The sequence below is a fragment of the Schistocerca americana genome, chromosome X (genome assembly GCF_021461395.2).
Source record: "Schistocerca americana isolate TAMUIC-IGC-003095 chromosome X, iqSchAmer2.1, whole genome shotgun sequence".
In the NCBI taxonomy this organism is placed as follows: Eukaryota; Metazoa; Arthropoda; class Insecta; order Orthoptera; family Acrididae; genus Schistocerca; species Schistocerca americana.
In genome coordinates, this window is record NC_060130.1 from 167,823,287 (window position 1) to 167,844,364 (window position 21,078).

At 38.2% G+C, this 21,078-nt stretch overlaps 1 protein-coding gene across 5 annotated transcripts in view; it reads right to left on the reverse strand.

Moving 5' to 3' along the window:
• Positions 1-21,078, reverse strand: part of LOC124555490 (transcription factor CP2) — an 897,377-nt gene that overhangs the window by 195,062 nt on the left and 681,237 nt on the right. For all 5 annotated transcript variants that reach the window (XM_047129415.1, XM_047129412.1, XM_047129413.1 and 2 more), the window contains 3 exons: positions 10,565-10,710; positions 4,962-5,073; positions 4,485-4,629 (listed from right to left, as the gene is read on the reverse strand). In XM_047129415.1, coding sequence (XP_046985371.1) covers positions 4,485-4,629; positions 4,962-5,073; positions 10,565-10,710 — 403 coding nt within the window. The remainder of the gene's footprint in view (positions 1-4,484; positions 4,630-4,961; positions 5,074-10,564; positions 10,711-21,078) is intronic.

The window sequence follows — 21,078 nt, forward strand, 5'->3', positions numbered from 1 at the left end:
TAAAACCAAACTCTGAACTCATATAGAAACAATACAGAAACAATCAGTTATGAAATTCCTTGGAGACACCATCTAAGCCCACAACTAGCAGCTACTGGCCTCATACACTTTGTTTTGCTGTTCTGTACATTCAATGTTGGCTTTCAACACTGTTGATTATATATTGAGTAAATGAGCAAATTTGATTTCATCATCAGCATCATTGACTTCAATGATTTGGCCTTTTGGTCTGTTCAGCTTCAGAACTGTTCCTGCCATCTCTTCCAAGGAATGTCCAACATTCCTCTTGCCATTTGGGTTATATTGTATTGCAGCTTTAGTCATCCTATCATTAGACATACAATGGATGTGGTATGTCTGGTTCAGGTAGTATTTTACAATTATATTTGTAATGGGTTCAACACTTATAACTTGTCTAATATTAGTATTTCTTTTATGGACCACAATCCCACTACAAAGTGGATAAGCTTCATCTCTGATGATCCAATTCATCATTATTGATGTTTAAAGTCCAACATTACTTACCATACAGCAGCAAAGGCAATGCTTCTCCTTCATAGAGTTTAATTGGTGTTTCTTTTCATACATTATGTTTTAATGTACATTGTGTAGTTCCACAGAAATGTCTGAATCTCGCAAATTTTAACTCTATGTCACCTAACTTGGGAAATTTAGAACCGTACCCCAGATACTGAAGCTCTCTTACTTGTTCAGTTATTTGTCCATCTATAACAATTTTGGCTCTTATGGGTTCCAATCATTTGAATGTCATCACTTTTGTTTTATCTATCAATATTCTTACTCCATATTTAGCAGAAATTTGACTCAATTTATGCACTCCTATTTTAACTTCTCCTTCAGATTCTTCTATTATAATCTGATTAGCAGAAAATAAAGTCTTCATAAAATTAAAATTATCATTTCTTAAAGGGTCATTTAATAAAATCAGCTATTTACATATGATATCATCAATATAAACATTGAAAGGGGGGGAGGGGGAGACAGTGGACAGCCTTGTCTAATTCCTACTTATTTTTGTATAATGACAACTGCTGTAATCAGATGTGATGGAATTCTCATTTCCTGAAATGGTACTCTGTAATTAAATAATTGTATTTGCTTTACTTCATCATAAATTTTTATCATTATAGCATAGTGAATGAATCTAAAGATAAATTTTCTTTTTTTATATAACTTCTTAATGGCATTACAGCTAGGGTCATGAGCACCCCAAGCAAGATTGAAATTATGAGCCCCTACCCCTCTCAAGACTGATTTTTTAAGAGAAGAGTGGAGAAATGGCTAATATTAATTTACAAGTTTGAAAGAAAAAATTGATTCCTTTGTAAAGTTTTTAATCTTTCATTAAGGGTTTGGTATAAAGTTCTATGCTACGTTAGAGGCACCCTTCCTAATATGGAGGGAGGGGGTGGGGACGGAAGCATCGCACCCAAGTGCTGGTTTTTTTAATAGGAGTTAGCATCATTTTTTTAAATTCTGTGTGCATGTACCTGAGTGGCAGGCAGGCTGTGGGAAGTGTGCCCCCATGAGGGTTGTGCCCCCAGCAGCCATGTGCCTGGCCATCCCATAACTATGGAAATTCTGAGGCTGCTCACACAGAACATGGATGCAAGTAGGACTCTTTGTATACAAAGTGTAAGTAAAGGGGAGATCAGTAGTTCTACATGACGGCTCCAATGAAGCTGGATTCTTTCTTGACACAGGGTTTGGTGTAACCACTGACTTACTCACACCTTCCTGTCTTTCCTTTCTCAAAAAAGGAACCTGCATATCAGGATGCTTAATATACAATGCTTACTAAAATCCCCTTAATTTTTATTTTTAAAATACATAATTTTTTATATTGTCAGTAACATCACTGAAGTGTCTGTCTGTCTTGTCTGTCTGTCTGTCTGTCTCTCTCTCTCTCTCTCTCTCTCTCTCTCCTCTCTCTCTCTCTCTGTCTCTCTCTCTCTCTCTCTCTCTCTCTCTCTCTCTCTCTCTCTCTGTCTGTCTCTCTCTCTCTCTGTCTGTCTCACTCTCTCTCTCTCTATGTGTGTGTGTGTGTGCGTGTGTGTGTGTGTGTGTGTGTGTGTGTGTGTGTGTGTGCGTGCATAGTTTTTTAAGGTTATTCTAGTAGTATTTGAGGCAAATACCTATGAAAATTCTAGTTCTATCCTTGATTCCTCCCCTCCTCCTCTATTTTATAGCATTCCAACAGTGGAATATTCGACACTCTTTTATTTTTTTATGAATTAAGGAAAGACCATTACTTGTCATTTTTAATCGAAGCAAATTTTTTGCTTTAATGGCTACTACATTTGTTAAGGAATCTCTATCCACAACTCTTCATCAAGTCCTTGCATTCATGGTTCAGTGCTAACAGCCTGACCCTTAATGAGAAGAAACATGTTATATTTAATTTGGAAGAATGAATCAAAACCAATACCTCCAACTGGTACTGCGTGGAAATGAATTAGAAAGGCTATTATGCACAAAACTTTTAGGAATGTGTGTTGATCATGACTTCAACTGGAAAGACCGTGTAACTAAACTCTACCAGAGATTTCATTTTGCATGTTTTGTTCTGAGAATTACTTCTAAAGTTTGCTCCTCAGATGGTGCTAGGAAAGCTTATTTTGGTTACTTCCAGTATGTTGTAGCTTATGGAATAGTTTTGGGGTAATATTAAGAGTCAGTTAAAGAAAAAATTTACATTACAGAAAAGGACTATTCAAATCTTGTTGCATAGCTCTGCTAGGGCTCACTGCAAGTCCCTAATTAAAAAGATGAGTTTGGTAACTGTACCCTCCTTCTACATATACAAATGTGTGTTGATGACAAAAGCTAGACTTGGTGACCTGCAATTACCACAGTTATAATACTCGCAACTGTGGGTCCCTCCATATGAAACAAGTAAGAACAACTTGTACTCAAAGAAATGTGAGGCACTTTGGTGTCATTCTTTGTAAAGTACTGCCAACTTACATAAAGAGGTAGAAGAAGGAAATAGCTTTTAGAGCAGAATTAAAATCATTTCTTGTTGAGGAGTGTTTCTACACTGCAAGTGAATATGTTAGCTTACAGGAATATGAGGCTCTTATTTATTGTTGAGTTCTTTTGATTCTGTTAACTGATGTGACACCTATGCTTTGTTTTTCTTTGCAAAATAATGTTTCTGCTGTTTGTTTTCTGTTTCAGTTGCAATGCAATACACCTCCTCAGATAAGGGAGCTGGTTGCTAGACTAGTTGTGATGGATATGATGTCAGCAGGTTTTCATACATTTGTGTGTTATACTTTTCAGTAGTGTTGCATAATGTATTCATGTGTATATTTTTTTCTTTTCCAGAACCATTTAATACCTAAGTTTCACATTCTAGTTAATCACTGATTTACTGCTTGTGCATGTTGCAATCTCAGTGTAGACAATGCAGTTCCTATTCCCCTTCTAATCATGTGCTGAGTGAGGTGGCTATGCCAGGCAGGGTTTATTCTATGTACAGCCATCCCTACTTGGATTTTCTGTGGTTTTATGAAGTTGCTAAGGAGATTGCTGGAATGGTTCCATTGATCAGACCATGGCCAACTCCCTGTCCTGTCCTTGCGTAGTCCTATCCTATCCTTTATGTTTTATAGAGGCTGTACCAGGAGGAAAGATCAGTATTCAGAAATATGAAAGGAACAATCATTTGAAGCCAAAAAGTCCAGTAAACATGGGCTCTAAAATGCATACCTTAAGAGCTCTAAGCACTTTTTCATCTTCACTACTATGCAAAGCATCTCTTCTATTGAAAAAGTGCTCATAGCTCTTTAGGTATGTATTTTAAAACTCGTGTTTACAGTACTTTGTTTCTTCAAATGATAATTCCTGTCATATCCCTGAATACTGGCCATTCCTTCTTGGACACCCTGTACATGTATTAACCGTATCTGTAATGTATCTAACATGTTCGATATTATTATACTGAATGGTTTAAAAAAGAGTAAGTAAATGACACATGTTTCACTACTTTCTGGTTTTCTTACTCCAGTGAATTTTGTTCATTTTCATTGTCTTAAGTATGTTTCAATTTTATTGCGTACATGAATGTAACTAATGCTACCAATGAAAGAACAGTGAAATAATCTAGCATTAGTTGATCCTGTCCATTTTGAAATAGCACCTCACCTATAATGACAAACATTGGTGGTGTATTGAAAATAACTATCATTAAGAAGTGCCACTAAAATAATTAGACTGTTCAGAGAAGAGATCCAAGATTTAATATTAACAGTCATATTAAAATAGGAATGAACAACAAACATTAATTTAATGTTTACAAATTACTTCATGATCAGTTATTAAAAACATTTTTATGTTTAGTAAAATAAAGTGAAGACTTAAAACAGTTAATTAAAAATTTTGAGAGTAGATTGATAGTTGTTCTACAACCAATGCATTAAGTACACTGATTTCTACAAAAAGAACAATTTGTTCATTACCTTCAGGATTTTTCCTCTATATGCTGACAATTCTCCCAGTTTCTTCAGCTTAATTTCATATGACTGCCCTTGGTTCAGATATGTCAGAGTTTCTTCATTAACTTTTGTGGCAATTGATGTAGCTGCTGCAAGTACATACTGAAAGCTGGAATAAACATAAATGAAATATGTAGTCACATACTGCAGTAACATATCAAAATTTTCAAGGAAGAATTAAAAAAGCAGTTCTGTCAAAGTGAAAAGGGAAACATTTAAAACAGTTTTCTTTGACTAATTAAAAACTAGTCTCAAGCCACCCAACTCATTCAAACTACAGTCCACATCAAAGCAACCTACAATGACTAATATGTCCACAATGACAATTACCACCTCTTCCACACCAAACATGTTCTTTCCTACAGCATGCCGAACAGCAAAGCTAGAAAAATCAACCACTGGCATTTCTAAAATTATATCAATGAGACAAGAAGAACCTACCGACAGTCAATGTTCAGGTCTTGAGCAGCTCCAACCAGAGTAGATGTTGTTGAACTTTGGCTATTGGCGCATTGGAAAGCCTCATTATGGTTAATATTGGCATGTGACACAGCTGTAAAAGAAAGATAAATAAGGTTTCTGAAAGATCAGTTAATGCATCTATATTTTTATAACATTATAAATAACATTTAGGAATGCCTTGGTAAATGCTGCAAAGTAAGGTAAATTACCAATTGCCCCCTCTTCCCAATCCTCCCCTTTTCTATTTTAGTGATTATCTTTCATTATAGGTCACTTTGGCACTCCAACAGCCACCATATAATATGGGGTAGAGGTTAACTAATGCATCCTGGATTTTCCATTGTTTGATTCAACTTTCACCATCATTGACATTGCATAAAATATTACTTAGCTCATCTTAAAAGGTAAGTTGTTGTAATTTTAGCAGCAGCCCTTCACATAATATGCAATTCCTTTGTTTTTTTTTCAATGTCTTCCACTGTAGTTTGGTGACTGTATCTATGATACTCTTGCTATGAATAAATGAATACATGATGACTTGGAAAGGCCACTTTCGAACCTTCTGTCTCTCTCTCTCTTCTGTAAGTCCTCTTTTATAAGGAGTACATACATGGAAACAGTATACATAAATAGTTTGCAATTGTATGGAAGGGATGAAGATTAGGGTTTAAAATCCCACTGATGATGACTGAGGCTATAAAGGCAAGCTGCTTTGCCCATTAATTTGGTTACACTTTCCATGAATTCCTTCAAATAATATCAACCTGACATCAACTTCCCTAGTGACTAATTTCATGTTGTTACTGTATGTTAAGTTGTTCTGGATTGAAATGTGTAAATACTGACTTTGACTGGTATAATCACTTGTTACTGATTGGATCTTTTCACTTGTCTCCATGCATTAAATTTGTTAACATTAAGAGTTAAAATGAAGTGCTAATGATTTGTTAAAGTTTCAGTGAGCAACCACATTTTAATTTTTTTAATGTACCACTCATCCCGTACCTGCTATATCCACTGTCAATGGGCACTGCTACCATTTCTGTTTCGCAAATAACTTGCCAGATGTCACTAATACTCTATACTGGAATTATGCTCTATATTGTGTTATCAAAATGCAGTGTCTCAGACCATCAATGGCATGTAGATAACTCCTTGGTTTTGTGACTATAGTGGGCTATAGGGGGCTATGTGTGGGTTAGATGGAACATTGCTCCAGGAACTAAGAGCAATAATAGTAAGATAAACATCTCCAGAATATCATTAACATAATAGGATGTTATTAAAGTGCTTGGAATGAATAACCTGAGTGACTAGGCATGCAGATGATGTTCTACAGCATTAAATCGCGTTATCCAGTAGTGCTGTATTTGACAACAGGCCATATAACTTCACAATGGCCATCCCTTCATTGTTCTCTATTTTGTTGGCATATTAGATGTTGTCACGCGTAAATCCAGGATTTTAGTCTGAAAGGAGGGGGGGGGGGGGGGGGGGGGGTGCAGCTGAAGTCATAAAAATATTGTATCATTGAAAGATATCAATATTTTCTTAAGTGAACAACATGGTATTTTCTTAATCCTTTTGCTAACTGTCATTCTATAGTGGTGAGTCCTAAAAAGTCATACATTTTTATATTGTTGTGCAGCATTTTCTTTATCATGACCATATTCCATTAGGATAAATGCAGAAAGTATATACTAAATTACAACAAAATGTTGATAAATGGAAAACATAGTAGCACCATGAGAAAGACAAAGAAGTTAAATGCTGATGAGTACCTCTTTATATGGGCAAAAGTCGGCAATGGCAATTGTAAAACAAAGATCAACGGTGATTGCATGATTTATTATAGACAATAAAGTGTGTTCTGTCCTTATCTCTTTTCTCAAACTAAGAAATATAGTTGGGATGGAAACACTACAAACAACAAAATAGGAAAGCAACAACCATTCAAAGTGAATTATAACAGAGAAAACATGTCATGTGCCACATACTGATATACAGTTTTACTAAACCCACGACAAGTAATGGAGAAAATGGGTAATATTTGTGCTGAAAATATGTTATGTAAAATATTTGGCCCAGCTTCAGTTTTAAGTCCTGTAAGTCAGGTTATTAGCATGTATTACATACATATTTGAGGCACTGAAATGTTTCCAAGAATTATATCTACATCCTAAAATGTTTTGGAGTTGTATCTCTTGGGAGAAATGACAATTTGGAAAAACGTGTGAAATATGTTACAGCAGTTTGCAACTGGTAGTGCCATGAAAATGGAGCTTACGAGAGAACTATGTTACAGCCTGGGGTGCCTCTTACAGAGTATGTGCCAAATATTATACAACAAATGGAGTCTTCCTACAAAATACACACCAAACGATCAAAAATTCAAATTGGTTTTTCACACAGGTTCCTTTCTGGCAGCTTTTTGCAGTATTTTACTGTATTTTTTTGTCACATGAACTGAAAATGCTATGAAATGCACGTATGTTTTGAGTTGAAACGTGCATCTGTAGCTTTCAGAAAGAGCCTCCATCTCAACATTGAAACATAACCATTAGTTTCTTTAACATTCGAAACTGACAGACACTACAGAACCACAATCCATTCTTTTCCTGGTATCAGGAAAGAGCACCAGCCACTCAAAATACCTGAACATTCAAAATATTGATCTTTATACCTTCTAGCAGAGTTTATGCAACATCTTATCCTCCAATATGGAATTAGCATTTTTAACATTTAAAATATTGCAGGTACATATCCTGTAAGAGAAGCTATTATCTCTAAAATAGCGCTTTCATTGGTTCCGATAATTTCCATATGTCTTCAATCCGTTCATTGCCAAGTGCTGTCCCAGATTTCTATTATTATTGTTGTTTTTTTTTAAAAAGTCTCTTCTTTGGTAAAATAAGTTAACAAACAACATTTCAGGTCATACATATAACTCTTGCAAACATTTCAGTGCCTCATTTGTATATACACTATGAATCTGTAACATCAATGCCATGTCACAACTTCTACTAAAATTTTATCAAATATTTATTATTTACACAAATTTTATACAAATTGTGGAATACTACCCTACGTACTACAGTGTGACCACTCAGAATTTTTTTTTTTTTTTTTTTTTTTATAATTTTGGTACAAGTGAAACACATCCAGTCAAAACCATAACTTTAATTTGGTATAGTATATGAAATTAAATTAAGCCTAGTGTAAAACAATAAATGATAGATTTCTGTGGTTGCCCCTGAAATCACAGAAACTATTGACTTTTACTGATATATATATTGAGTTGAACTATGGGCAACAAGTCAATGGGGCGGACCACAGCCTCCGATATTAAATGCAGCTGCGGGTGGAGTATACTGCTTTTATACTTATTTAGCCCTCATGGTGGCAAATACACACTCAGCCGATGATCAGCAATTGTAAGTGCTTGTCAAGTCGGAAAGCTATGTCATTACATCACCTTTTTCTTTGTATGGTGAGGAGAAATACGTCTCTTGCGGGAGGGAGAGGGGGGGGGGGGGGGGGGAAGGGCGACAGCCCTCCCCTCCCATTATGACTTAGCTAAGTCACTGTATCTTGTAAACATTAATATGTGTAACAAACGTTCAATTTTGAAAAAGAATGGGGGTGAAATTGTCCCTGTGGAAGGAATCATCCAGGAGTCACATGGACCAAATCAGAGGAAGGTCTAAAAATGCAGTGGGTCACGAAAGGCACTCTGCTCCTATAGTTACAATAGTTGCTTCACTCTTCACAAAATTAAAACGATGTGATCACATCATGCTTTGGAGATCTGCAACAAATAAGAAGGAAGCATATATTCTGGATACAAAGAGCATGTGAATGCATGAAAGCAATATAGATTGACCATCTGTATCAAAGAAGGTTCACATACTAAATTATACTAATACATCCATTATATAAATATAATTGTGTTTCCAGAAGGACTTTCCCCACAGGAGAGAGGTATTGACAGACTGAAACCATCTGGCTGTGACTTGTGCCTGGACAAACGAGTGTATGAGAATGCCAAAAAAAAAAAAGAAGTTTTGTTTTCTCTCATTTTGAGCTTCAAGGAGCGATCTGTGAGAATAGATTAGAGAAGAAGAACTTCTTTACCATGATCAATAGTGACCTTTATTTTCGATAACTGGATTCGGTAATCAATGTTGCCATCTTCATATCTCAATAGACAGGTTATTGCACATTTCTTAAAATAGCAGTAAACGTAATCTTTTCTATGAATTGGTGGGAACATAACAGACTAGAAGTCTGATACATGAGCATGTCAAAATTAGAACAAATGTCACACTCAACACAGCACATCACTACAGCCAGTCTAGCAGTGAGTGCCCTGGCTGGAATGATGTGCTCTGTTGTGAGTGGCATGAAACATGTATGTGGCGAATAATTCGGAATACAGGGTGAACATTAATAAAACTGAAGAACTGCAGTGACAGATTCATGACTACAAATGGAGGAAAAAAGGTCCTATCAAAATGTGTCTGGAAATGCATCATTGCCACAGTAGATGGCACTGATGAATGACCTCTTCTGACCATGTGCCATGTGTTTTTTGTGTGATGCAGGCTGTATGATTAACATAGCATACTGTAAGCAGAAGAATGGTCTGGTGTTCATTTCAGGAACAAGCCAAAATGGTGTTTGTGTACGGCTAAGCAGATGGAAATGGTCGAGAGACGGCTGTACCAAAACAAGTATCCTCACAAACAGCAGCCAAATCATACAACATTTCCAAGCTCTTTTTGGGCATTTGTGTGAGCAGGGATCCTTTCAGACAGACTAATGTGCAGGGAGGTAATAGACTGTGCGTATGCCAGATTTGGAGAACTGGGTTCTACAAGATATTGAGATGAACCCTAGTACACGCTCCATGGAACTGGCCTGCCAACATGGTATACGCCAAAGTATGATTATGTGTATCCTGCACAGAAAATGCTACTATCCCCATCACCTGCAATCCCATGAAGGCCACTTTGAACATCAGTTGTGATGTGGATACGATGCAGCTATGTACGGTGTTCTGGGACAATCTGTTGTCGTTGTATGGACACCATCCATTTCTCGACACACATTCATAAGACTTTTTTTCCTCCATTTATCAGTTTTATTAATGTTCACCCTGTCTAGTTGTTTTAACTCTGACATGCCAAAGCATCATCCTTGTAGCCTATTACATACATGCCAATTCATGAGAAAGAATTTTTTTACTGCTATTGTAAGAAGTATGCAATAAATTGTCTGTTGAGATCTGAAGATGATAACACTGATTGCTGAAACTGTTTATTGAGAAAAAAGATTATTAGCAATCTTGTCAAAGATATTGATCTCTAATCTACGAAAGTAATACGTCAAAGTTTATGTTTCAGTCAACAATCTGTTTCAGTCTGTCAGCTGGCTTCATAAACACATTTGCTTAGTCAAACAGATGAAATCCATTGTAAATCTCATTGAAATCAACAAAATGAATGCTTGAGGTGCAATTCAATTTTTAGTACCCTCTTCAGTAATCATAGTCTACCATGTTGATGTACTCTATAACTTGCCTGTGGTGTCCATTCTGTTTGGAGAACCAGTATAGAGTGCCGCAGGAGCCCCATGTTGTTGAAGCAACTGATGTAATTGGGAATTGGCAGTGCCACCCCCAATATTTTCTCCATCATTTCTGAGTGCTTGTGTGTTTTCTTGAATTCTGTCAAAACAATATTTTCATATTAAAAATCTTAATTGCCTCAGATACAAACACAACAGGATATAACTGAAAATTAAAGCGATTAACTTAACTAGTATACCAAAAGTAGAAATTTGGACCAGAAATTAGGCCCACTGTGTGTATTTCAGTTTCCTGAGCCCGGGAAACAGCAGTCTTTCTTCTATGAATATTGGCCTCCATTTCTAAAATTACCAATAAGAATGGGCTTAAGAATATTATTCTGCATTTCACTAAGCAACCCATATACAAAATATCCTCCCCTCCCTTTCCCTGCCCATCACTCTAGTTCCTCTTCCCCCTATTTACAGACTTGACAACTAAGTGCTCCTGTGTATGAAACTTAACATTTAAGATGACTCATTTCATTAACATCCAGAATGTGATCAAGCTTCCAAAGACATGGTGCAAGTGACTTTTTGACAAGTAAAATGAAAGGGATTCATGAGGAAATGAATAAAAAGACTTCGTGAACTACACAGATGACCTCATTGAGAAGAAGAGTCAAAATTTACTAAAAAAGAAAAAAGGAATCTTAAAACCTGAAGAGGTTTGACAATTGGTGCAACAGCTGGCAGTTGACTTTCACCACAAATCCATAACTGTCCGACTGTACTATTGGCGACATATAATTGGAAACGGTAACAACCATAAAAATACACGTGAGCCACCATCCTGAATGACAAAGAATGACCACATAAAAGTGGTGTAAAGAAAGTAGACATCAGGCAGAAACCTAAGGAAACGTAGTTCATGGAATCCACAGTGGAATGCCAATGCGAGGGTCATATAGCTTCTTTGACGAATTTGAAATTTGAACTAAGATGACTCTCTCTCTCTCTCTCTCTCTCTCTCTCCAAAAATGCTGCAAAAAATTGCCAAAAGTTTCTAATTATGGCAAATAATATATAAAAGGATCACATGCTTATGGGACGTCTTTAATGTAAATCAATCTGAACTTAATTTCTTGTGCAGGAGGTCTTTATAAGAAGTTAATTTAATACAGAGTTGCACAATAATTTAAATGTTAGGTTTAACTGATATTTTTATTATTTATTTCGCCTCAGGTTAGGCAAATGGTATCATTACTAGTTTAGACTTATCACAAAGTCATCGTCAGATGACCTGTACAGCAAAGGAATCTTGAGCACATCTCTGGGCCTGTTCAGTTGATGAGTCACAACCAGTAATGATACCATTTGTATGATCCGAGGCTGAAATATATAATAAACAAAATTTATAGGACTGTTACTGTATTTCCCCAAGCCAGAACGCCTGGTTTGAGTTAATGATATACTATATAGCAGCTTCAATTTCAACAACTTATGATTCAAAATTCAACAGAATAGTCACACACAAAATGAATCCCACAACTTATTTAATTCCTGAGCTGTTGAATTAGCTTTAGCAAGGATTGTTTTCTTTAGCTTATTAACAGAAGTGTTTGTATCAGCAGCAAGCATTTTTGTTCTTGATAGACATTACACTGTACCTGCAGGTAATAAGTTGGAAGTAAGAACAATACTAGAACAAAGAGTGAGATCCAGTCAATCATATCTAATGGTTCATAAGTCAAAAATAGTTGGTGATGAATTCTAACAGGGGCACAGTATTAATTCTGTGATTGCTTAGTTTAACTCAAAGAAGATTTATGACCAAGTGCATACCCAGGACCTGAGCTACATTGGTGATGGAATGGGAAAGGGGGGGGGGCAGAGGGTGCAACTTGTTAGTTTCATGTTAAATCATAACATAATTTTGGAATTTTGACAACAAATGGTTCTTGGTACACGTGCTACAAGTCAGTTCCACTGTACATCCCACATTTCTTCAAACTGATATGGGACTGAGATGACAGACTGCACAATGGGGCAGGAGTCGAGTTCAGTTTGTGCAGATAATTTTCTTTTCTAGGGGCTTTCTTTTGGTTGGTTAGTAAGTGGGGGTTCCAAGTTAGTTTTTGATTAAGTGTTAGTGTAAGATATTTCAGTGTTTCAGTTAGGTGAATTGGATAGTTGTTGACAGTGAGTAAGAGATCCAAGGACACAAAGTTTGCATGGTTCCTCCTATAGTTATTGTCCATGTTTTTACAGGAGTAATCAAGAAGGACTACTGGTTAAACCAGGAGCTGAAAGTATTGATATAAAACTGGAAGGATTGCTGAGACTAATGGAGGGACATGGACAGCAAGGAAGCCAATGTCATCAGCATACTGAGGTATACGGGCATCAAGACAGATCCTATGCGTACACTAGCAGATTGATGGAAAATATGCAAGTGGGTTGTGTTTACTATTACATATGAGGTTGTGCTGAGAATTAATGCCTTAAATTTTTAATGTGAAATCTCATAGAGATTTTTAACTGAAACAAGCTTTATTAACATTCTACATCTTTAATCTTCATGTCTACATACGTATTTATTTCTCAACATAATCACCCTGGTGATGAACACATTTCACCCAACGAGAGAGCTGTTTGTCGATACTGTCACTGTAGGACGTCTGACTTTATTGATGGAGCCACAACTTCACCTTTGCTTTCACAACTTCATCACTACCAAATTGAAATACTCGAAGGTATTCTTTAATTTTTGGATACAAATAAGAGTCAGATGGGGCGAAGTTGGGACTGTGTGGAGGATGATCGATGACGGCGAACCCACTGTGTCAGCACTCGTGTGCGTTCTGGCATTGTCATGCTGAAGGACAGGGTGCTCTATGTGTGGACAAACTCTTCAAATTCAAAACTTGATAACAGCATACTGTTTCCGAGACAACAACATATTTATGTTACACATCACGATGTTACAAGCTACAATCCAGATGGCTGCAAATAAGCAGACTTGGAAGATTAAAGATGTAGAATGTTAATAATGTTTGTTTTATTTAAAAAGTTTTAAGACTTTTCACATAACAAATTCGGAGACATTACTTTTCAGCATGCCCTTGTATAAGGGATGGTTAGTTAGAAAGGATGCAGCTAAGCAGATTTATATTATGTAAACTGAAGGTGGAGAGGGGGGAAAGGAAAGGAAGAAAGAACTATTGATGTCAGCTGTAATGGGATTTCATGTGAAATCAGTGTCAACGAGTGAAAATGTATGCCAGACCGGGATCGGAACTGGGGATCTTCTGCTTAATAGGCAATTAAGCTAACCACTGTGCCATCTGGACACAGTGTTTATCACAATTTGATAGACTCTCGGCATGCCTCCCAGTCAACCCAAATTCACACACACACACACACACACACACACACACACACACACACACACACACTGAATGTGGTGGATTCATTGTCCATTGAGGCGAATCAGTTATATGAATGCATGGTGTCTGTTCCTTTAGACATGTCCAAAAGAACAGACACCATGCATTCATCTAAGTGGATGTAATTTGGAAGCACATACAGTACTAGTGAAATTTGAACAGAACTGTCATTGGCTTTTTCGACATCAAGAGATAGGAAAATGGAAGGACAGTGTTGTTCATGTTATTGAAATACAAGATGTTTCAGCTATGGTGTTTTTCTCTATAATTTTCAAAATAGTAGAAAAAAGGAATATTTATTTATATAAGTAAACATATGAAAGGTTACTCTTTCTGCAGAGTTATGAATATAGTTTACTTGATTATTTTTTAGAGTGTTACACCAATGAGTTATACATTTTTAAATGGAATATTAATTTTTCTATAATATAGCTGATACGTTTACACCAATTGTGCACAAATCAAATTTTTTTCAATTTTAGTTTGGGGGCCACAATTGCTCAGAGTTTTAGGGGTGAATGCAACATGCTGTAAATGAAGTTACTGGTGTCACTAAATGACACTTCGCTCAATGCACTGTTTGAAGTCATGTTCAGTTAGATAGTAGAATGCATTCTTACACTGCCCTAAACAAGGGAGGTCAGAATGCACAAAAATACAATGTCCGGTTTGTCGTGGATATTAAAATGGAATAAATGTAGTGTACACATCTGACGAGTTCACTGACACATTGCTGATATTTGGCAAATGCCGAAAAGACGCCAATGAAGCAGTCATGGGTTGTGTTGTGAGATACCCTGGCTGAAGAGCTCAATCAGCCATTACTGTCTCACATACTGAAGAATGACACAAAGAAACAAATAGTTTAAATGTTACATCTGAAATCCACCACAATCCACAGGCCGGCTTACGAGAAGTTGCTGAAGTCACTGGTATCAGCCTTTCACCTGTGTGGCGAATAGCAGACAGTCACAAGTTTCATGCTTACTCCTGTCACTGACACAGGCATTCATGGAACATCAGCGACATGTCAACATACCACTTGGACATGTATGCCATCCGTATTCCACATCCGTATACAGGAGGTCGACAAAAACATGTACACATTAAAATACATACGAGAGATGTTCAGTAAGTCATGCAATATTTTAAGTAACACAACATTTTTTTTCTCGAAGTAGGTTGATCCAATTCAGGATTCCCACACACTACATTATTCCCCCTCTTTTGGCTACAAAAACCTGTTTTTCAATACAGTCTCCGTTCAATGACAGCCTTACATCACTTTACTAGGATAGCCTGTATGTCTTCACTGTACCACTCTACTGGTTGACTGAAGAGCCAACCTCTCGCTGCATCAATAACTGCTTTCCTGCACAGTGCATCCTTCATTGGGCCAAATAGAGGGAAGTCGGAAGGTGCGACATCCGGACTATATGGTGGCTAAGGGTTGGGTTGGGTTGTTTGGGGGAGGAGACCAGACAGCTACGTCATCGGTCTCATCGGATTAGGGAAGGATGGGGAAGGAAGTCGGCTGTGCCCTTTCAAAGGAACCATCTCGGAATTTGCCTGGAGTGATTTAGGTAAATCACGGAAAACCTAAATCAGGATGGCCGGACGCGGGATTGAACCGTCGTCCTCCCGAAGGATAAGGAAGAACAGCCCAATTAGGTTTTGTGAGGTCCTACGCACGTTCCAGCACTGCACGAGTCCCAGCAGTCTGCGGCCGGCAGGCACGTGAGAGATCGGGCAGATTTGTGCGAGCTGTTGCGAGATGACACACATCTCGACCAACGACTCACCGTGCTTTTGTTCACTGACAGGTCTCCGTAGACGTTCTGCAAGCAAGTATGAATATCCGCGATGCTCTGGTTTTCCGCCAACGAAACGCGATGACAGCTCTGTACTTGGAACACACCTCCGTTAGAGACGCTATTTTGAAAGCTACGTATAGAACTGCCACGTACTGGAACTTCATGAAACTATAGGGGCTGAAGCGCCAATATTCCAAGATGCCCCGCAACAAATTCAACATTTTTTAAACCGAAACTGACGGAGGGAAGAAATGTGTACATTACTTATTGAACACCGCCTCGTATTACCACGCCAAATAAGGCGCAAAAAGGCGTAAGAAACCCGTTAGCATTCAAATCAGCTTCCACTTGTCTCGGAATGGATAAACAGAGGCCCTGTGTGGTTTTGAAGGGAGTCTTATACCATTCTTCCTGCAAAATAGTAGTACATTTAGCTAACGATGATGGAGGTGGATAGCGATCATGCATCCTTCTCTCCACACTAGACCACAAAAATGAAGTAAAATTAGTTCTATACTTTATAAATCATCATTACTGTTAAACCAGTGGGCGGTTAGAAAATTTTACTACTAACAGGGATACAAAAAGAAGATCGACTGTCCCTACTGTAGATAGTGGACTAGGTTAATGATTGGTCATCATTGGAGCGAGAGGTGTCGCGAAAGATACAACTGCGCATGTGAACGGCGCAGAGTTCTGTTTAGTAATGAGAGCACTTTCGTCTTGGCGTCAGTCACGATTGTTCGTCAGTGAAAAACTGACCATGAAATAGGCAACTACTAGAGCGAATCAAGTAGCGACAGACTAGATCTGTTCAATACATCATGGTGTGGGGAGCCATATCCTCCTACGACCGAACACATGTGTTATTTGTCGAGGGAACATTCAGAACACAATCCGCTGCCGTTCTTACAATGTCGGCGATATGTACTTTTCCAGCACACATTGCCCGTACACACACTTCTCGCGTTACGCATTGCAACATGTTGGTCAACTTCCTTGGCCACGACGATCGAAAGACATGAAGACGAATGCTAACATATTCACTACTATGATTGCATAGATCAATGCTTGCGTGCAACATCGACAGTAAGTGCCCTCCGCCTACAACAGCTGGACAACGGCAGACGATGTACAGTAAAAGGTACCTCAGTAAGTTCCAAAGGAATAACCGCTGTGTGTTCAATCGACGTTATATTTGTTTCTGTAGTCTCACAGAACGAATTTCAGTAAGTTCCAAAGCAATAACCTGTGTGTGTTCGGTCGACGTTATATTTGTTTCTGTAGTCTCAAATTATGATCAACTGAGTCGCAACAGTGATTCTTGTCGGCAGTAAAAAGTTTTGCGTACTAACATTTTTGAGACTGCCAATTGTAGCACTTCTTAGTTGACATCTGATGTGAAGTCAGAAGAATTTCCAAACAATGTAGAGATACGGCAGACTGACAATAACTGCCATGAATACGTACGATTTATGTGAGAGTAAAAATATTAATTTTCGGACAAACTATGCTCTTACTGTTGCTTATCATACCTTTCTGAGCTGAGCTGTTAAGTGTATCTCAAAAGTACGACATCTGCACTATTATTTCTTATTTATACCACTTGAGATGAAACTAAGAGGACGTGCTGGAAAGTAATGCCTCCAAATTTTTATTCTGTTAATATCGACGGAAGTAATACATGTCGTGCAAACGTTGAGGCGATTAAAGTCATGATATAGCGATATGCACATATACAGATGGCGGTTGTATCGCGTACACAAAGTAATGCATTTGCGCGGCGTTGGCAGTGCTAATAGACAAGCAACACTGCGTGCAATAACGCAGAAATCAATTTGGGACGTACGACGAACAGTGCGGCAAAATCTGGCGTTAGTGGACTACAGCAGCAGATGATCGACGCCAGTGTTTTTGTTAACAAATGGTTCAAATGGCTCTGAGCACTATGGGACTCAACATCTGAGGTCATTAGTCCCTAGAACTTAGACCTGCTTAAACCTAACTAACCTAAAGACGTCCCAAACATCCATGCCCGAAGCAGGATTCAAACCTAAAACGTAGTGGTCGCGCGGTTCCAGACTCAAGCGCCTAGAACCGCTCGACCACCACGGCCGGCGCTTTTGTTAACAGCATGGCATCGCCTGCAGCACCTCTACTGGGCTCGTGACCATATCGGTTGTATCCTGGAAGATTGGAAAACCTTAGCCTGGTCAGATGTCCCGATTTCAGTTCGTAAGAGCTGATGGTAGGGTTCGAGTGTGGCGCAGACCCCACGAAGCCATGGACCGAAGTTGTCAAGAAGGCACTGTGCAAGCTGGTGATGGTTCCATAATGGTATGGGCTCTGTTTACGTGGAATGGACTGGGTGCTCTGGTTCAACTGAACATCCACTGGCTGGAAATCGTTATGTTTGGCTAATTGGGGGCCATTTGCAGCCATTCATGGACTTCATGTTCCCAAACAACGACGGAATTTTTATGGGTGACAACGTACAACGTCACTGGACCACATTTGTTTGCGACTGGTTTGAAGAACATTACGAACAATTTGAGCGAACTATTTGACCATCCAGATGGCCCAACATGAATCTCATCGAACATTTATGGGACACAGTCGAGAAGTCAGTTTGTGCACAAAATCCTGCACCAGAGGTATCCCATGAATTGGGTCACCTCAGTGTATTACTCGGACGACTTTCCCGCTTAGGTAAGGCAAGTTGCACTCGCCTACCGCTAGAGGGCTCCAAATTGTAGAATGCAACATGGCGGTGTGTAACGTTGCTATGTCGGCGCGTGAGAAACAGAGTGCTGTAATCGAGTTTCGAATTTGAAGAGTTCGTCCACACGTGGAACACCCTTCTTTTCAGCCTGACAGTGCCGGACCATACACGAGTGCTGCAACATCCGCAAAAATCCGACGCCTTGGGTTAACTGTAACCGATCATAAGACTGAATGGCAAGTGTACTAACAAACAATCAGAAATTTAAAATATTTTCAATAATCATTTTTTAAATGTTGTGGAGAAAATAGGATCTAGATCTTCACTAGAAGAGGCAAGGCTACTAATAGTAGAGGCCATACTTGTGCAGTTTGAAACAGCTGTAATTCCACCAACCTCTCCCTCTGAAATCAGTAAAATAATAAACTCACTGAAAAGTAAAAGCTCTTACGGAATTGATGGCATTTCCAGCAAGGTACTTAAAGCTTGTTCCAAATGGCTCTGAGCACTATGCGACTTAACTTCTATGGTCATCAGTCGCCTAGAACTTAGAACTAATTAAACCTAACTAACCTAAAGACATCACACACATCTATGCCCGAGGCAGGATTCGAACCTGCGACCGTTGCGGTCGCTCGGCTCCAGACTGTAGCGCCCAGAACCGCACGGCCACTCCGGCCGGCAAAGCTTGTTCCCCACAGATAAGTAGGATTCTCAGCCACGTATGTAATAGCTCTTTGAGGCAGGGTGTTTTCCCCGATAGACTGAAATATGCCATTGTAAAACCATTGCATAAAAAGGGGGATACGTCAGATGTCAACAACTACCGCCCAATCTCTCTTCTGACTGCTCTATCAAACATTTTTGAGAAAGTAATGTATTCATGAGTAGCCTCCCATATTTGTAAAAATAAAGTACTAACAAAATGTCAGTTTGGTTTTCAGAAAGGTTTTTCAACAGAAAATGCTATATACGCTTTCACTGATCAAATATTAAATGCTCTGAATAACCGGACATCACCCATTGGTATTTTTTGTGATCTCTCAAAGGACTTTGATTATGTAAATCATGGAATTCTTTTTAGATAAGCTAAATCATTATGGTTTGAGGGGCGCAGAGCACAAATGGTTTAATTCATACTTAGCTGGAAGAATGCAGAAAGTTGAAATAAGTGGTTCATGTAATATTAAAACAACAGCTGATTCCTCAAACTGGAGGGCTATAAAGTACGGGGTCCCACAGGGTTCGGTCTTAGGTCCTTTACTGTTCTTGATACACATTAATGACTTACCATTCCACATTGGTGAAGATGCAAAGTTAGTTCTTTTTGCTGATGATACAAGTATAGTAATAACATCCAAAAACCAAGAACTACTCGTAAGTGATGTAATTGTAAATGATGTTTTCCACAAAATTATTAAGTGGTTCTCAGTAAACTGACTCTATTTAAATTTTGATAAAACACAGTATATACAGTTCTGTCCAGTAAATGGCACAACTCCAGTAATAAATATAGACTTTGAACGGAAGTCTGTAGCTAAGGTAGAATTTTCAAAATTTTTAGGTGTGTCCATTGATGAGAGGCTAAACTGGAAGCAACACATTGATGGTCTGCTGAAACGTCTGAGTTCACCTACATATGCTATTACGGTTATTGCAAATTTTGGTGATAACCTCAGTAAATTAGCTTACTATGCCTACTTTCATTCACTGCTTTCGTATGGCATCATATTCTGGGGTAATTCATCGTTGAGTAGAAAAGTATTCATTGCTCAAAAACGTGTGATCAGAATAATTGCTGGAGCCCACCCACGGTCATCCTGCAGACACCTATTTAAGGATCTAGGGGTCCTCACAGTAACCTCACAGTATATATATTTACTTATGAAATTTGTTGTTAATAATCGAACCCAGTTCAAAAGTAATAGCAGTATGCATAGCTATAACACCAGGAGAAAGGATGATCTTCACTATGCAGGGTTAAATCTGACTTTGGCACAGAAAGGGGTAAATTATGCTGCCACAAAAGTCTTTGGTCACCCACCAAACAGCATCAAAAGCCTGACGGATAGCCAACCAACATTTAAAAATAAATTAAAAGAATTTCTAGATGACAACTCCTCCTACTCATTGGCTGAATTTTTAGATATAAATTAAGGGGGAAAAAACTTAAACATTAGTGTCACGCAATACTTTGTGTAATGTAATATCTTGTACAGACATCTTTTATTAACCTGACACGTTCCACATCATTACGAAGTGTCGTATTCATGATCTATGGAACAAGTATTAATCTAATCTAATCATCCTTCATACAATCCCTACTTGTCCCCATTTGATTTTCATCAGTTTCCGAAACACCTTCAAGGACTTCACTTTGTTAGTGAAGAAGCGTGCACATAGGTGAGGTTGTGGCTCCGTCAACAAAGTCAAACATTCTAAATGACGGTATCAACAAACTGGTCTCTCGTTGTGTGTCTATGTTGAAAAATTAGTATGTAGACATGAAGCACAAAGATGTAGTATGTTAATAAGGTTTGTTT